The following is an 18,261-nucleotide window of genomic DNA, read 5'->3' as shown; positions in this document are numbered from 1 at the left end:
TGTAGACTGGCTGGCTGTAGTTTGACCAGCTGAGGTTCACTGAGGACTCACCATGCCCGAGGTGTTTGGGGGCAGTGCCTGGCTCTGCACTGATGCTCTAGTGACCAGCATTGGTGCCGGCTCACTTCCTGATCATCATCAGTTTCTTGACACTAGAAACATCCTTTGGGGACCAGAAAGGGACAGACCTTACTCATTACACTCCATCTCTAAAAACAGCCTCTTTATTTTATTTAATTAATTTATTTTCTTAGAATTTTGGAAAACATTTATTTTTACCATGTGTTATTTTTTTTTATTTTCTTATTGGGGAATTAATGTTTTACATTTGACAGTAAATACAATAGTTTGTACATGCATAAAATTTCTCAGTTTTCCACATAACAATACAACCCCCACTAGGTCCTCTATCATCCTTTTCCAGGACCTGTACTCCTGCCCTTTCAACCCACCCCAGAGTTTTTTTTTTGGTGCAATACATCAATTCCAGTTCAGGTTCTACTTGTGTTTTCTCTTCTGATCTTGTTTTTCAACTTCTGCCTGTGAGTGAGATCATCCCATATTCTTCAAGCTCCATCCAAGATGGGCTGAAAATGGTGAAATGGCCAATATTAATAAATGAGTAGTATTCCATACCACAACTTGCTCAGCCAGTGATCTGTTGTTGGACACCTGGGTTGCTTCCAGGTTTTGGCCATTACAAATTGTGCTGCTGTGAACATAGGTATGCACAAATCTTTCTGGATGAGTGTGCTGGGTTCCTTAGGATATATCCCCAGGAGAGGAATTGCAGGATCATAGGGTAGGTCCATTTCTAGCCTTCTGAGTGTTCTTCAGACTGCTCTCCACAGAAGTTGGACCAATTTACATTCCCACCAGCAGTGCAGGAAGGTTCCTTTGACCCCACAATATCTCCAGCATTTGTTGCTGCTACCTTTTCTGACATATAACATTCTCACAGGAGTGAAGTGTTATCTCATTGTTGTCTTTATTTCCATTTCTCTGACAACCAAAGACTTGGAGCATTTTTTCATGTGTTTCTTGGCCTTTTGGATTCCTTCCTTGGTGAATATTCTGTCCATGTCCTCTCCCCATTTTTGATGAGGTTATTTGTTTTCTTACTGTTGAGTTTGGCAAGCTCTTTATATATTTTGGTTATTAAACTCTTGTCTGATGTGTGGCATGTAAAGATCTTCATTCTGTGAGGGGTCTCTTGGTTTGGGTAGTGGTTTCTTTTGCTGTGCAGAAAGCTTTTCAATTTGATGTAGTCCCATGGGTTTATAGTTGCCTTAGTCTCTTTGTAATTGGATTTGTTTCATTGAAGATGTTTTTAAATTTTATGTGGAAAAGAGTTCTGCCAATATTTTCCTCTACGTATCTGATAGTTTCTGTTCTAACACCCCGATCCTTGATCCACTTGGAATTTACTCTTGTGTTTGGTGAAATACAGTGGTTCAATTCATTGTTTCGACCCATTTTTTTCCAACACCATTTGTTGAAGAGACTTTATTTTTCCCCAATTAATAGTCTGGGCACTATTGTCAAAGATTAGATGTCCATAGGTGTGGACATCTTACTTCTGGGCTCTCAGTTCTATTCCAGTGGTCAGTGTATATTCATCTTCCAGTACCAAGCAGTTTTAATTACAGTGGCCCTATATACAATCTGAGATCTGGGAGTATGATGCCTCCAATTCTATTCTTTCTTCTCAAGATTGTTTTGGCAATTCTAGATCTTTTCTGGTAACAGATAAATACTTGTAGCATTTGTTCTATTCTCCTAAAAAATGTGGCTGGTATCTTGATGGGAATAGCACTACATTTGTATATGGCTCTGGGTAGTATATTCATTTTAATGATGTTAATTATTCCAGCCCATGAACATGGAATATCTTTCCACTTCTTTGTGTCTTTTTCAATTTCTTTGAGTGTCCCATAATTTTCAGCATACAAGTCTTTTACTTCTTTTGTTAGGTTTATTCCTAGATATTTTATCATTTTTGTTGCTATAGTAAGAGGAATTGATTTCTAGATTTCATCTTCTTCTAACTTAGTGTTTGCATAGAGGAATGCCACTGACTTTTATATGTTAATTTTGTAGCCTGACACCTTACTGTATTGCCTGATAAATTCCAAAAGCTTCTTGCTGGATTCCTTAGGTTTTTCTATGTATACTGTCATGTCATCTGCAAATAAGGAGAGTTTGACTTCTTCTAATCCAATCTGTATCCCTTTAATTCCTTGCTCCTGCCTGATTGCTATGGCAAGAACTTCTTTTACTTTTTCTGCCTAGATATTTATTTATTTTTATTTATAAAAAGAAAACATTGACTAAACCATAGGATAAGAGGGGTACAACTTCACACAATTCCCACCACCAGAACCCTATATCCCATCCACTCCCCTGATAGCTTTCCTATTCTTTAACCCTCTGGGAGTATGGACGCAAGGTCATTGTGGGATGCAGAAGGTGAAAGGTCTGGCTTCTGTAATTATTTCCCCGCTGAACATGGGCCTTAATAGGTCGATCCATACTCCCAGCTTCTCTCTTTCCCTAGTGGGGGAGGGCTCTAGGGAAGCGGAGCTCTAGGACACATTGGTGGGGTTCTCTGTCCAGGGAAGTCTGGTGAGCATCATGATAGCATCTGGAACCTGGTGGTCGAAAAGAGAGTTAACATACAAATTGTTGACCAATCATGGACCTAAAGGCTGGAATAGTTCAGATGAAGAGTTGGAGGGGTCCTCCATTTTGTAGATAGCTAGTATGCATATTTTAGTTATATTCCAAAGAGCCTGTGGCTATACTAGTTTTTTTTTTTTTCTTTTTTTCCCCTGAGCCTGAAATCTGATATGCAGGTGGATCCAAGTTATTGTCTGGGGAGATGATGTCATGGCTGGAAAAAAAAAAAGAAAAAAAAAGCTGGATCAGGGAAGAGAGTAGCTCCCTAATATGGGAAAGATGTATAGATATTGTTGACTGTAAACCCCATCAATTTGATGTGATCTGGGGCCTATATTCAGCTTAGGAGCCTATATGACCTCTGCATCCCTGTAGATCTGAGCTCACATTCTGTGGTCATAAGTAGGAACATTCTAAGCAGCCCCAATATCGACCCATCTTCCTCAGGTGTAGCATAGAGCATGTTGTTCATCCTCCCTTTGGAGGATGGAACATTCTCTACCATTGTTGATCCAAGTTGAGGGCAAGGTCCTATGAGGGCCCACAAAGGGGTCTATTGTGTTGTTCCTGATAGAGATGACTGGTACCAATGGAGATAGGGATTTATTCGAGATCTAGGCCCATCATATCTGTTTGGGAATCTCAGGACTCCCCCACTAGGGCCCCAGCTGATGGGGTGGCCTGATAGTGACTAAAGAGTCATCGTTAAAGTATGCCAGTCTCTTGCCCTTATTCAGTTTTTGCAGTCCTTGCTTTGCTAAGGTTAGCTTTTGGAGTGAGAGAACTGTAATAGGAAGTAGGTGAGAAGGGTATCTAAATCTAAGTAGATACTATTTCATTATGAACTTTATACTGACTTACTACAGACTATTATGTATTTTTGCTTTCAGGTACATATTCTTCCCTAATTTATGGATACATGTGAACATATGCTCTATCTTACGGGACCTGGTCTATATCTAGGTTTTGGAATTTTGTTAGGAAGTGAACCTCCTGGAATGGGATTAGAGAATACTATGAAAAGAAAGATCAAAGGAAAGGTCTCATCCGAGTAATGAGGGTGAAGGGTTGACATTCCATGCCTGACGTCTCTGGACACAGTCTGAAGTAAGGAGTGTACATAAACACCATTCCCACCACCAAAAAACTGTGTCCCATCCCATCCCCCTCCCTTCCCCCCTACCCCACCCCACCCCTCACCCTCAACCCAGGGTTTTTACTTTGGTGGCCTACTCCAAATTTAGTCAAATCCTGCTTTTAGTTTTCCTTTCTCTTATTCTTTCTCAACTTCTGTTTATGAGTGGGATCATCCCATACTCATCTTGATCTTTCTGCTTACTTAGCTCACTTAACATAATTCCTTCTAGTTCCATCCAAGATGGGTCAGAAAAGGTGGGTTCATTGTTCTTAATAGCTGTGTAATATATATATATATCACAACTTTCTCAGCCACTCATCTGTTGTTGGGCACCTGGGCTACTTCCAGGTTTTAGCTATTACAAATTATGCTGCTATGGATATAGGTGTACACATTTCTTTTTGGTTGGGTATTATGGAGACCTTGGGGTATATCCCTAGGAGAGGAATTACTGGGCCATTTGGAAGTTCCACGTCTAGCCTTGTGAGAGTTCTCCAGACTGCTTTCCACAAAGGCTGGACCAATTTACATTTACCAGCAGTGCAGAAGGGTTCCTCCTCTGTCCCCACAGCCTCTCCAGCATTTGTTGCTGCTGTCCTTTTTGATGTATGCCATTCTCACAGGGGTGAGGTGGTATCTCAATGTTGTCTTTATTTGCATTTCCCTGACAATCAGCGACCTGGAGCAATTTTTCATGTGTTTATTACCTTTTGGATCTCTTCTGTAGTGAATGTTCTGTTCATATCCTCTGCCCATTTTTGGATGGGGTCATTTGTTTTTTTGGTGCTAAGTTTGCTGAGCTCTTTGTATATTTTGATTATTAGTCTCTTGTCTGATGTTTGGCATGTGAAGATCTTCTCCCATTCTGTGAAAGGTCTCCTTGTTTGTGTGATAGTTTCTTTGGCTGTGCAGAAGCTTTTCAATTTGATTTAGTCCCATTGGTTTGTTTCTACTTTAGTCTTTCTTGCAATTGGGTTTTGTATCATCAAAGATGTCCTTGAGGTTTAGGTGGGAAAGTGTTCCACCAATGTTTTCCTCTAAGTATTTGGTAGTTTCTGGTCTAACATCCATGTCCTTGATCCGTTTGGAGTTGATTTTTGTTTCTGGTGAGATAAGGTGGTTCAGTTTCATTCTTCTGCATGTTTCAACCCAATTTTCCCAGCACCATTTGTTGAAGAGAGCCTCCTTCCTCCCTTTAATACTTTGGGCCCCCTTATCAAAGACCAGTAGAACAAAATAGGTGTGGGGGTTTAGTTCTGGGCTTTCAATTCTGTTCCACTGGTCTGTGTGCCTATTTTTGTTCCAGTATCAGGCTGTTTTTATGATGATGTCCTTATAATATAGTTTGAGATTTGGGAGTGTGATGCCTCCATTTCTGTTTCTTTTCCTCAAGACGATATTGGCAAGTCTAGGTGTTTTCTGGTTCCAGATAAATGACTGTAGTTTTCCTTCTATTCTCTTAAAAAAAAAGCTTAGTAGAACTTTGATGGGTATCACGTTAAATTTGTATATGGCTCTGGGAGAATATTTATTTTGATGATATTTATTCTTCCAATCCATGAGCATGGGATGTCTTTCCAATTCTTGGTATTATTTTCTATTTCCTTGAATAGTGACTCATAGTTTTCAGTATACAAGTCTTTCACTTCTTTGGTCAGCTTTACTCCTAGGTATTTTATTGATTTTGCTGCAACAGTGAATGGGAGTGATTTCTGGATGTCTTCTTCTTCAGATTTAGTGTTTGCATAAAGAAATGCCACTGATTTTTGTACATTGATTTTGTAGCCTGGCACCTTGTTTTATTGCCCAATAACTTCCAGTAGTTTTCTGCTGGATTCTTTAGGTTTTTCTATGTATACTATCATATCATCTACAAATAGTGAGAGCTTGACTTCTTCCCTTCCAATCTATATTCCTGTGATTTCTTCTAGAAAGAACTTCTAACATTATGTTGAATAGTAATGGTGATAGTGGGCATCCCTGTCTAGTACCTGATCTGAGGGGAAATGCTTCCACTTTTTCACCATTGAGTGTGATGATGGCTGTAGGTTTGCTATATATAGACTCCACTATCTTCAGGAATTTTCCATCTATTCCAATTTTTATAGTGTTTTGATCATGAAGGAATGTTGGATTTTGTCAAAGGCTTTCTCTGCATCTATTGATATAACCATGTGGTTTTTGGACTTGCTTTTATTGATGTTGTGGATCATGTTGATTAATTTACGTATATAAAAACCAACCTTGCATCCCTGGGATAAACCCCACTTGGTCATGATGAACAATCTTTTTAATATACTGCTGTATCCGGTTGGCTAGAATTTATTCAATATTTTAGCATCTAATATCATCAGAGATATTGGTCTGTAGTTTTCTTTTTTGGTTGTGTCCCTGTCTACTTTTGGTATCAAAGTGATGTTGGCTTCATAGAAGCTGGAAGGGGTATTCCAGTGTCTTCAATCTTCTGGAAGACTTTTAAAAGTAGAGGTATTAGTTCTCCTTTGAAGGTTTTGTAGACTTCATTTGTAAAACCATCTGGTCCAGGACTTTTATTCTTGGGAAGGTTTTTGATAACTGTTTCAATTTTGTTAGCTGTGATGGGCCTGTTCATATTATCTAGTTCCTCTTTATTTAATCTTGAAAGTTCATAGATATATAGGAACTTGTCCATTTCTTCCAGGTTCTCTAGCTTGGTGGCATAGAGTTGTTCATAGAAGCCTCACATGATATGTTGAATTTCTGGGTGTCTGTTGTGATGATATCTCTTCTTTTATTTACAATCTGATTTATTTGGGTATTTTCCCTTTTATGTTTTGTGAGTGGCTAAAGGTTTGTCAATTTTATTCACTCTTTCAAAGAACCAACATTTACTTTCATTGTATGGTTTTCTTATTTTCAATGTTATTGATTTCTGCCCTAACTTTAGTGATTTCTGTCCTTCTGGTTGCTTTAGGGTTTGTTTGTTCTCCTTCTTCTAGGTCATGTGCAATCAGGTTTATTTGTGCTGTTTCTTGTTTCCTATTGTGTGCTTGTATAGCTATGAACTTCCTTCTCAGCACTGCCTTAGCTGTGCCCCAAATATTTTGATAGCTTGTGTCTTCATTTTCATTGAATCCTCAAGACATTTTTATTTCTTCCTTAGTTTCCTCTTTGACCCAGTAGTTGTTAAGTAGTGTACTGTTGAGCTTCCACATTTTGGGACTATTACTAATCTTTTGTTGATTGTTAAGTGTTAGTTTAATTCCACTGTGGTCTGAGAAGATGCTTGGAATGATTTCAATGCTCTTGAATTTGCTGATGCTGTCTTTGTGGCCTAACATATGGTTTATCCTTGAGAATGACTGATGTGGACTTGAGTAGAATGTGTACTCCAGTTTCTTGGGGTGAATGATTCTGAAAATGCCGAATAGTTCTAGTTTACCTATCTCCTCATTTAGCCTCCTCATTTCTTTATTAATTTTCTGCCTGGATGATCTGTCAAGCTGAGTGGGGTATTGAAGTCCTCTGCTATTACTTTGTTGCTGTTAATATATTGCTGTAACTCTTTCAGTATATGTTTGATGTATTTAGATGGCTTCTCATTGGGTACCTAGATGTTAATAACTGTTAAGTCCTCTTGATTGGCTGATCCTCTGAGCATTAAGTAGTGTCCATCCCTATCTTTTTAAATGTTATTTATTTAAAGTCTATCATGTCAGATATGAGAATAGCTGTTCTTGACATTTTTTGTGGGCCATTGGCTTGTATGATAGTTTTCCATCCTTTCACTTTAAATCTGTGTTTGTCTTGTTGAGTTAGGTGAGTTTCCTGTAGACAACATATTGTTGTGTTAGGAAGCCACTGACCAAGCCCAACTGCAAACCTAGACAGACATGGACAGAGTTAATGATGTTCAAAGATTTATTCACACAGACACACAAGACACACATACAGGGGAACTCAGCTTCTCCAAGAAGGCTGAGGGTTCGTTCACTAGCTGGGACAGCTCCCTGGGCTAGAAATGTCATTTGGGCAACTCTGAGACCCACTGCTTTATACACTCAAGGGATAGGGGTTACACAAGCAGGATGTACACTTTATCTAAGGAAAATAGTTACATATTACATCTTGAGCAATATCTTGAGCACAAGTTACACATTACATTCTTTATCTAAACAGTACACTCTAATCTCTATCTATGGCATCAGTCTTTTATCTCAGCAGACCATATATACATAAGCAAAATGAGCTGGTAAAGTTGAGTGGGTATTTCAAAAATTCAGACTGTCACATAAACACTTATTTTGTAACATCATTCTTGCAAATTCAAACGAGTCATCTGTGACTGCCCAGATGACTCGGGTGTTCCTGTGGGAGAGGTCAACTTGTTTCTCAACTTTTACTGTCTTTTACTTGTAAAGCAAATCTCTGAGATGGAGGAACTCTGAAAATGGGGAGCTTTTTCTCTCAGTTGAGTTGTGTTTTCTGATCCATCTTCCTACTCTGTGCCTTTTTTTAAAAATATTTATTCCTTTCTGTTCCTCGTTTTTTTATTGTTGTAGTTATTATTGTTGTTGATATTGATGTTGTTGTTGTTGGATAGAACAGAGATAAATGGAGAGAGGAGGGGAAGACAGAGGGAGGAGAGAAAGATAGACACCGGAAGACCTGCTTCACCACCTGTGAAGCGACTCCCCTGCAGGTGGGGAGCTGGGGGCTCGAACCGAGATCCTTACGCTGATCCTTGTGCTTCACACCGCATTCGCTTAACCCACTGCATTACTGCCCAACTCCCCTCTGTGCCTTTTAATAGGTGAATTCAAGCCATTGACATTTATTGATATCAAAGATTGAAGGTATTTTAATACCACTCTTGTATATTTTTAGAGTGTTCTGATACATGGCATATTTATGGTGGTCTGACTGCTTATAAGAGACCTTTCAGAACTTCTTTCATGGCAGGCTGGTGATAGTTGATTCCTTCAACTGTTGCTTGTCTGAGAAGGTTTTTATGCCTCCATCTAGTCTGAATGACAGTCTAGCAAGATACATTAATCTTGGTTGAAAGCCTTTCTCATTGAGCACTTGTTAGATATCTTGCCATTCTCTTCTGTAGTGTTTGTGTAGAAAATTCTGCTGCTAACCTTATGAGTTTTCTTCTGTAGTTGACTCTTTGTTTTTCTCTTGAAGCCTTCAGGATCCTTTCTTTATCCTTACTCCTTTTCATTCTAAATATGATGTGTCTTCGTATCTTTAAGTCTGGGTTAATTCTGTTTGGGGCCCTCTGGGCTTCTTGAACCTGTATGTCTTTTATGTTGTCTAGACTAGAGAAGTTCTCAGCTATTATGTCCTGAAAAATGCTTTCTTCCCCTCCTTCTCTTTCTTCCTCTGGTAAGTCAATAATGTGTATTATTTCTTTTGAAGTAATCCCATAGGTCTCTGTTGTTGTTTTCAATATCTCTTAATCTCTTTTTGAGATCTCTTCTTTTTTAGTTGTTTCTAATTCATCCTCAATCTTAATTCTGTTTCCAACCTCATTTATTCTCTCCTCTCGCCCATCTACTGCTTTCTGGAGTTCATCTATTTTGTTACCCTGTTCTGATACTGTTTTAGCTTGTTCAGCTATGCTCCGACCAGCAGGGCGGTGAACAGGGGCTAGGAACCCAAGGAAACCTGAAATGAAAGAACATGAGAAACGAGAGAACGACAGCAAGTCAAGTTTCTGATCAAGCTGTAAATTTTATTGTGAACACAGGCATTATAAGGCTTTGGGGAAGGAGGGGGGAAGTGCTGGAGGAGGAGGAGGGGGAGCAGTCTTCAAAGGGGGAATGTTCCTTGCAACATACAATGGATGAAATCACGTTTGCTACCACAACTATGTGTTGTGTCACTGTTTCTGGTAAATGGGGAAAATGGCCTGCCCAGGGGAAATGAAACTTGTCTTGAGGGCTTCCATAGTTTCAAAGCTTATCATCTATCAAGCAGAGAAATGGCTCCTGGCATATCCTCCCTTTGTTATAATTTTAAATTGAGGCAGGCAATGGGGGTGAGGAGCAGAGACCCTAACAGCAGGTTTGGTGGGCGTAACCAGAGGAGGGAAGTATTGACCCGATTCCTCCTGCGGGCTGGGTGCAAAACCAACCTTCCCGCATCTTATAAGGCTCTTGGTGTCTTTTTGGGGAGGGGAGGCAGAGCCACAGTTTCTAGGGAAACAATTTTTGTTGCTGACACCAACCTCCATGCAAATCAGGTTTGCTTCACAGGGGACTCAGAGGCAGACAATAGGGTCCTCCCCCTGCAGTGCTTTGCCTTACACCCCTTACTGGTGTCCTTGCCCTGCCAAGGTTGGATGTCTCCATGCATAATTCTGAGTTTTATGCCATCCGAAAAGGGGGTCTGTCATCCTCAGGTTCAGCCAGGCCTCTATCAGCCAAATCAAGTCTGTGATAATGTATTTGCAAAGGTTTTAATGCCAAGGAGTCAATCTGCCATTTTATAAAGTCAGTAATCTTATTAAAAATAAAGGGCCTTAAGGTAACCATTAACAAAAGACTAATAAGGGTCTCATAAGGGGCTCTGTAGTGACTCAAGACTATTTGTGGTGGAGTCTATAACCTGTTGTAATTTGTCAGAAAATTCATGGGAGGAATATATAGAGTGTCCTAGCATGCCACCAGCAAGTCTAAGGGAAGCAGTCAGTGGATGTGATGTCCAGGGGAAGAAACACAGCACGTCTGGTCTGGTCAGCGCCAACTGATGAAATTTTCTTCTTCTGGTCAGCTGTGGAACAAGCAAAACTAGGAGGCAAGGACCAGGTAGAGAAGAATTGACATGAAAATATAGGATGGTGTTGTACCAAAACACAGAGGAGGTGCATACACATTAGAAGTCAAGGTGAGGTTCCTTGAACATCGAGGAATATTTTGAGAAAAGTGAGCAGTCAATAAGCATGCAAAGATGAAGTCAGCAGTGGTAGGTCAGCAGAAAGAGAAGACTTGGATAAGTTGGTGAGGTTAGCTGGACTATATACTGCCATGGCGTCCTTTGTGGTAAGGACTTGCCAACAGGGACTCTGTGGATTTTGCAAGAACAATGTCATCCACCATAATAAAAGGAAAACTAACATGGACATCCAGTGTTGAAAAAAGAGAAAAGGAATATGTCTCTATGACTGGAAAAGTGGGTGGCTTTGTCAATGAGATACAATAAATGGACAATTAGAATTTTTGTAAATATTAAAAAGATTTAGTATGTTACTTCATTGACACTTTAGCCAACTGAATACTGGGGGGTGCATTCCCCTTCGTTTTTTGTTTTTTTTTAATTAAGCTTAAGGGTTTTAGTTTTTCTTGTTTGAGCTGTAGCCCACATAAATTTAGAAAAAATATCAACTGAGAGAAAAAAAGTTTTTTTGTTTACTAAACATGGGCAGGTGAATTACATCAATCTGTGAGAGAGCATTGGCTTTTATCAATGGAGATTAATCTTAAAAGTCTGAATAGCAAGATCTTAATTAAACAATGTAGGAGCCAGTAAAGTGCTCTCACTATAGCAGGTCAAGCATTAAAATTTTTTTTAAGAGGCTTGTAAAAAAATGAGAAAAATTTTAGGATATGAGTGACTTTAGGAGTCATCACACACCCATAAATAAAAAATTAAAAATGTTTAGTTTTAAATCTTACCATATGAGCAGTCAGTTCTTCATGTGCAGATGTACCTATAATATTTACTTAGGGAGAGAATTTGTACCAAGTTAATTGATGATCTAATGGTTAGAATTGGCTTGTTTTTTTTTATATGATTTTAGAAGGCTCTTTATTAGAATATACCAATATGTTATAGAAAGTCAATACCTAATGTGTTGACATGATAAAATGTTTACCTTTTTTTTTTGGCATTATTTTAAACTGATTAGACAGTTTAACCACACTATTATACCTTTAGTTTATTAAGATCTTTACTCATCACAAGGCTATCATGAGTAAGCATAGATATAAATAGATTTTACTCTTTAGAACTCTAATATGGCAACTTAAAAGGCTAAAATAAAACTTCATAGTTTAAATGTTCAAAATATTAATTTTGTTAAATCAGGATTTGCCAAAACAAATCTTCTATCAGACCAAAAACACAATGTATTACCTTAATTTATCAAGAATAAACCTCTGGCAGTGTCTTAAAACAAACCAGATAATTTTTAAAAGCAGAAAGATATAAAGAGGAAAACCAGCACAAGAGCCTCTGGCATGTAAATAAATAACATAACTATTGTGTTATCTTTTACTAACCCAAGCCAGTCTTAAAAACAATTTTAAGTAAAATGTTAAACTTTGTTTGCTAGGACCTTTGTTTATCACAAAGCTATCACACCCTTAGGGCAGCTATGAACAAGGGTGGGTACACAACTTAATTGATCTTTCACTTTGATTTGGATAGGTAACTTAAAAAGCTAAGATAAACCTTATAGCTGAAATGTTAAAATAAATTTTTACTGTTAACATTTCTTTTAGATGACCATTTTACACTAAATAATTTTGTTGAATCACATATGTTGAAAAAAAATTTTTTATCAGGCCAGGAATAGCACGTTTAACCCTTTTTTTCCTGGCAAGGCCACTGCTCTACACTGACTGGGTTATTAGAAAGTCAGTTCAAGCATGGAATTAAATTAACAAATAGTGGCAGTTGATATTGGGGTGCTGGTAATATCTACAATTTTCACAAGAGTGAGAGAGACTGCAGAGGCATTTTACCATGCCTAGATATCTCAGAGAATCTTTTAACTAATGAATTGATGTTGATATTAGCTATCAGAAGGACGAAACTGTCCTATATTTTACCCTGGTAAAGGTGTGCCAACTCTATGAGTCTGGATCTTTAAAACCACATTTAGCTTAACTAAATCTTATTTAAAACTTAAAACAAACTTTAGTTACTTAGGGGTTAACACACATTAATGAAAACAAGGTTAGCACAGACTTAAAACATACATTCTTGGTGAACAGAAAAATTTTCCCTTTGAGAAACCGCTTTGGATTTTGGATTCTTAATTCACAGACTCTCTACCCCCACCCAAGGAGGTGCCTTTGTGGCTTAGGGGAATGATTGACTGAATTTTTTGCCAATCTGTGGAGCAGTAGCTCTGTGCCATGATTGGCTGCACGGACGGAACAGGTGGGCTTAGTTTACCGCGTGGAGAAAAATCTTTGAAATTTTTTTTTTCTGGGCTAAGGTACATTTTACAGTTTTAAAGAAACAAATAATTAAATTTCTATCAAAAGTGTGTACTGGTTTTCTGATTAATAGCTTTTAAGTTAAAGAGAACATCTTGTTTGATTGATTTCATTCTTTAAGGAATAGCTTGTTAGCCAGATAAGATCTCACTCAGAACTGGTTTTAAGCTTTCTGAGAGTAGAGGGAAAAAAGCTGGATCTTTTTTTTTTTTTTTTTTTTGCTGACTAGTTTTAAGATAATGTCAAATCAAGAGCCCACAGTTTTTTAACTAATTGTAAATGTTCTCATTTTTTTTTCTACTAATTTTTTAAGGGAAGCTGTTTTTTGTGCTAGTTGAGTTTTAGCCTTGGTGGTCTAATCAGTATTATTGGCCAAGTCAAGGACCAGAGCACAAAACGGAGGGACGGTGGTGTAGGGAGGCAGTCTGGACAAGGAAGAGCCTAGGGGTTAGGGTTAACCAGTTTGAGCCTGGCTCTGAGTAACAGGGAAAGCCAAAACCGGTTTTGATTTGGATGGTTTAGTTTTAGCTTTAGGGATTGGGTTTTTTGGTGAGACTAAAAATGTAAGCTCTTCTGTGACTGCAGCTATTTCTTTCATTAATTGAAGCTGCTCTCTCCGGTCAGCAAGGACCTTGCGGAGGGTGGAAATTCCTGGAAGGGCTCCTGAGCATGCCCACCTGACAGAAGGATTGTCAAGGAGAGGGTCAGGCTGGAGAGCAGGGGCACGGATATAGGGAGGGGAATTAAAGGGAGGAGGACACCAATCGGGATTGTAGTATCTGGCAGCCTCTTTTTCTAGCAAAGCCTCATTCTCTGTGGGAAGTGCTTCAGGAGAGGGGGGGTTTTGTAAAACTGGATAGAGGCGGGGGGAAAGAATGCTGGGTTTCATTCTCATGTGAATTAGCAATAGGAGGGTCAATGGAGGGAACTTTAGTGAGTGAGGTGGAACCTGTAGGGAGGGGAACAGGGCTTTTACTTTCATCAGGTGCTGGGAGGCTTTTATTTTGACTGGGTACTGGGGGATCAAGATCAATAATCACAGAAGGGCATGGGGATGGGGTCTTTGTCCTAGACAGCGGACGAGAAAGTTGCCGGAGGACTTTTTCACCCTCTGTAATAAGGTTTTTAATATCAGGGTGATTATTATAGATTTTTAAGATATCATTAATTAAATTCCAGTAACAAAAGGCAGAAACAGGTACACGTTCAGGTCCAAAAGACTGATAGTGATCATTAAGACAGTCACCAATTCTCCTCCAACGCTTCTCATCTATAGTGCCTTCCTGGGGGAACCAGGGGAAAATATTTCCAATATAATCTAAAAACTTCTTTAATTCTTTCTTTTTAACCCTAGTTCCTCGTGTCTTGAGTGACTCCTTGAGTCCTTTAATAAATAAATCTTGTTTGCTAAATTCATGTCCCATGGTTTTGCTTACCTCAGCCGCTGTGACACTCTCCTCCAGATGCAACTCACGGTCGGGTATTTCCGTGGCGATCTCTGCGAGTCTTTGCGTTACCCCCCTCGGGCCGCGGTGACTCAGTGAATTCGGGTAGGCCTACCCTCTCGATCAGCGGAGTTTCTAGGTCTAGAAGGCTTCTTCAGCCCACGTTCCGGGCGCCAGAATGCCCCGACCAGCAGGGCGGTGAACAGGGGCTAGGAACCCAATGAAACCTGAAATGAAAGAACATGAGACACGAGAGAACGACAGCAAGTCAAGTTTCTGATCAAGCTGTAAATTTTATTGTGAACACAGGCATTATAAGGCTTTGGGGAAGGAGGGGGGAAGTGCTGGAGGAGGAGGAGGGGGAGCAATCTTCAAAGGGGGAATGTTCCTTGCAACATACAATGGATGAAATCACGTTTGCTACCACAACTATGTGTTGTGTCACTGTTCCTGGTAAATGGCCTACCTGAGGGGAAAATGGCCTGCCCAGGGGAAATGAAACTTGTCTTGAGGGCTTCCATAGTTTCAAAGCTTATCATCTATCAAGCAGAGAAATGGCTCCTGGCACAGCTAGTTGTGTTCTTAGCTCAGATATTTCAGCTTTCAGCTCTCTAATGACCTTGAGATAATTAGTATTTTCTTCCAGAGTCTCATTTGTTGTTTCTGCACTTCTGATGACAATTCTTTCAAGCTCTTTACTCACTCCTGTGACTATTTCCTTAACTAGCGTTTGAATGTTGACCTCATTATTCTGTGCTTCACCCTTTGGGGGGCTTTTAGCTGGACTTTTATCCTGGTTCATTTCTCCAGTATTTCTTCTTGTTGGTTTAATCATTCTAAATAGTATGTTATGAGGTCTCTCTCTTAGTATGTTTCAAATTACTGATCACTCTTGCCTGGATTGTGTCTAAGTAAGGTACTTAAAGAGTTCACAGTTGTGGAAATTAACACGTTTCAATATTATTACAACCCCTGAGTTGGAGCACAATGGCTATTAAAGCCTCTTTTGTTCTTTTTCTTCCCTGTAGGCTATGGGAGCCTCAGGGCTTTTAAACTATAAGTAGGCTTCTTGGCTTAATCACTCACTCCTGATCAAGAGATAAAGCAGGGTGGGGGAGAGATAATCCAGTGGTTATGCAAAGAGACTCTCACACCCCAAGAATCCAAAGCTCTGGGCTCAATTCAGCTTCTCTGCCAAGCTGGGCAGCACTGCTAGGCCCTATGAGTTTCTAAACAAGTCTTGTTTATAGCCTGTAGGTTCTGAGGAAATTATTCACCATGTTCTCATCAGGGGAACAATGTGGAAAGGCTCCCACCACATAGCCCCCCTGCTGGACCACTGAGGTGTAGATCTGCTCCTGAGTTCCCTGATCAGTTCTCTGTTCCCACATGTCAGCACAGGGCCCCCCCACTGCTGCTTCAGCCTCTGAGGGCAATAGCAACAGAGACTCACAATTGCATTTGGTGAATCTTAGGGGAGTCCTCTCCTCCCTTCAGCAGTCTTTTTGTTAGTGAAACAGACTGGAGGTGGTGCCTCAGCTGGTAAAATACCAGACTGTTACCAGCTGCTCAATCTCTCCTTAGGCTCCTCTCTGTCCACAAGCCTACATGTTTGCACTCACTGGTGATTTTGTGTTCTAGTCCTGTCTTGTTGAAGTCCCAGGTGATCTCCTTTGGTATTCCTAGTTGACCCAGGAGAGGAGAGTATAGAAACACAGCTGCTACTGCTCCATAGCCCCACCTCCGGAAGTCCTTTATTTTATTTTTTAACTATAAGTAGATGTTTTAGCTTAATCACTTACTGGTGACCAAGAGATAAAACAGGGTGGGGGATAGATAGGACAGGGGTTATGCAAAGAGATTCTCATGCCCCGAGGGTCCAAAGCCCCAGGCCCAATTCAGAGCTGAGTCAAGCAGCACTCTGTGGCCCTGTATTTCTGAATAAATTCTGATTTCTGAAGGAATTACTCACCTTTTCTCCTAATTTATCAGGAAAACTATGTGAAAAAGTTCCTACTATAAGCCACACCTCTGGGCCACTGGAGTGTAGATTTTTCTCCTGAGTCACCTGGCCAGTTCTGTCCTCCCTCCCCCAGCCTCATGTCAATATAGGGCTTCCTTGTTGCTGTTCCAGCCCCAAGGGGTAATAGCAATGGAGACCCACAGTTGTAAATTGGTGAAGTTTAGGTGATCTCCCTTCAGCAGTCTTTTTGTCAATAAAACTCAGACCAGAGGGAGTCGGGCGGTAGTTCAGCGGGTTAAGTGCACGTGGCACAAAGTGCAAAGACTGGCATAAGGATCCCAGTTTGAGCCCCCGGCTCCCCACCTGCAGGGGGGTCGCTTCACAAGCAGTGAAGCAGGTCTATAGGTGTCTGTCTTTCCTCCTCTCTGTCTTCCCCTCCTCTCTCCATTTCTCTCTGTCTTATCCAACAATGACAACACCAATAATAATAACTATAACAACACTAAAAAAAAAACAAGGGCAACAAAAAGGAAATAAATAAATAAATACTAAAAAACAAACAAAAAAACAAAAAAACCCTCAGGCCAGAGATGGTGCATCAACTGGCAAATTGTAGGACTGGTACCAGCTGCTCCCAAGTGGGTATGGGCTTTTCTCCCAGGAATCTCTCCTAAGGCCCTTTCTGTTCCTGAGCCCCATGTGTTTGCACTCACCCCTGGCTGGGAGGGTTCCTGCAGTAATTCTGGTTCTGTCTTGCTGCATGCTCGGGTGATCCTCTTTGCTACTCCTAGTTGATCAGGGAGAGCAAAATGCAGCTGCTGCTACTCTATTATATTTTTTAATGAGCTAGATAGATGATAGCTAGATACATAGATACGTACATACATAGATACATAGACAGATAGATGATAGATAGATAAAAAGATACGTACATACATAGACAGACAGATAGATAGATAGATAGATAGATAGATAGATAGATAGATAGATATGTACATACATACATAGATAGATGATAGATAGATACCAAGACCAGAGCACTGCTTAACTCTGGCTTATGGTTGCACTAGGGATTGAACCCAGGACCTCAGAGCCTCAGGCATGAAAGTCTTGTGCAGAAATATCATGTTGTCTCCCCAGCCCTCTGACTGCCTCTTATATCTCCCCCTCAGCTGGCTGAAACCAGACATGGGAAAGAAGGCCAAACACAAGACTCAAATTAAGAAGAAAACCTTGAATCCTGAATTTAATGAGGTAAGGCTATGCTGTTTTTATCACGCTTGTGCTTGGAGAATATTTTCTCTCTGTGTGAGAAGAACAGAATTCATGCTGGGATGTGGGAGAACAAGGGACCAGGCAGTGGTGCACCTGGCTGAGTTCACACATCGCCATGTGAAAGGGCTGGTTCAGTCCCCTGGCCCCCACCTGTAGGAGGAAAGCTTCATGAGTGGTGAAACAGTGAGTGCTACAGGTATCTCTTCCTCTCCCCAACCCTACCTCCCCCTTCCCTCTCAATTTTTCTCTCTCTATCTAGGATAAATTAGTTTTAAAAAAGGGGGGACAGTCTAAGAAAGCATTCTCTCCTGGGTTGGCCTGAATTGATGTGAAGAGGAGGTGATGACTTTCTCATCACTGGAAGGAATCAAGCCTAAGTCAAACACCTATCGACTTGAAATGTAAGGAGGGCAAGTTATGTCTGGGGAAGGATTAAGTTAAATCAACTCCACCAGTTGCCAGTGCCAGCTGTTTAGAGGACTGGCATGAGACGAAATCAGGTGGCTTCTTCCTGTGCTCTCCCTGGTGCCTGGGCTGTAGCAGCAGACA

At 40.3% G+C, this 18,261-nt stretch overlaps 1 protein-coding gene across 3 annotated transcripts in view; it reads left to right on the top strand.

The window, feature by feature from the left end:
• RPH3A (rabphilin 3A) overlaps window positions 1-18,261 on the top strand; it is a 159,108-nt gene that overhangs the window by 132,796 nt on the left and 8,051 nt on the right. For all 3 annotated transcript variants that reach the window (XM_060193055.1, XM_016190777.2, XM_016190783.2), the window contains one exon: window positions 17,610-17,691. In XM_060193055.1, the coding sequence (XP_060049038.1) occupies window positions 17,610-17,691 (82 nt within the window). The remainder of the gene's footprint in view (window positions 1-17,609; window positions 17,692-18,261) is intronic.

This window comes from Erinaceus europaeus, chromosome 6 (genome assembly GCF_950295315.1).
Source record: "Erinaceus europaeus chromosome 6, mEriEur2.1, whole genome shotgun sequence".
Taxonomy (NCBI): domain Eukaryota; kingdom Metazoa; phylum Chordata; class Mammalia; order Eulipotyphla; family Erinaceidae; genus Erinaceus; species Erinaceus europaeus.
This window is presented reverse-complemented; position numbering and strand designations above follow the sequence as displayed.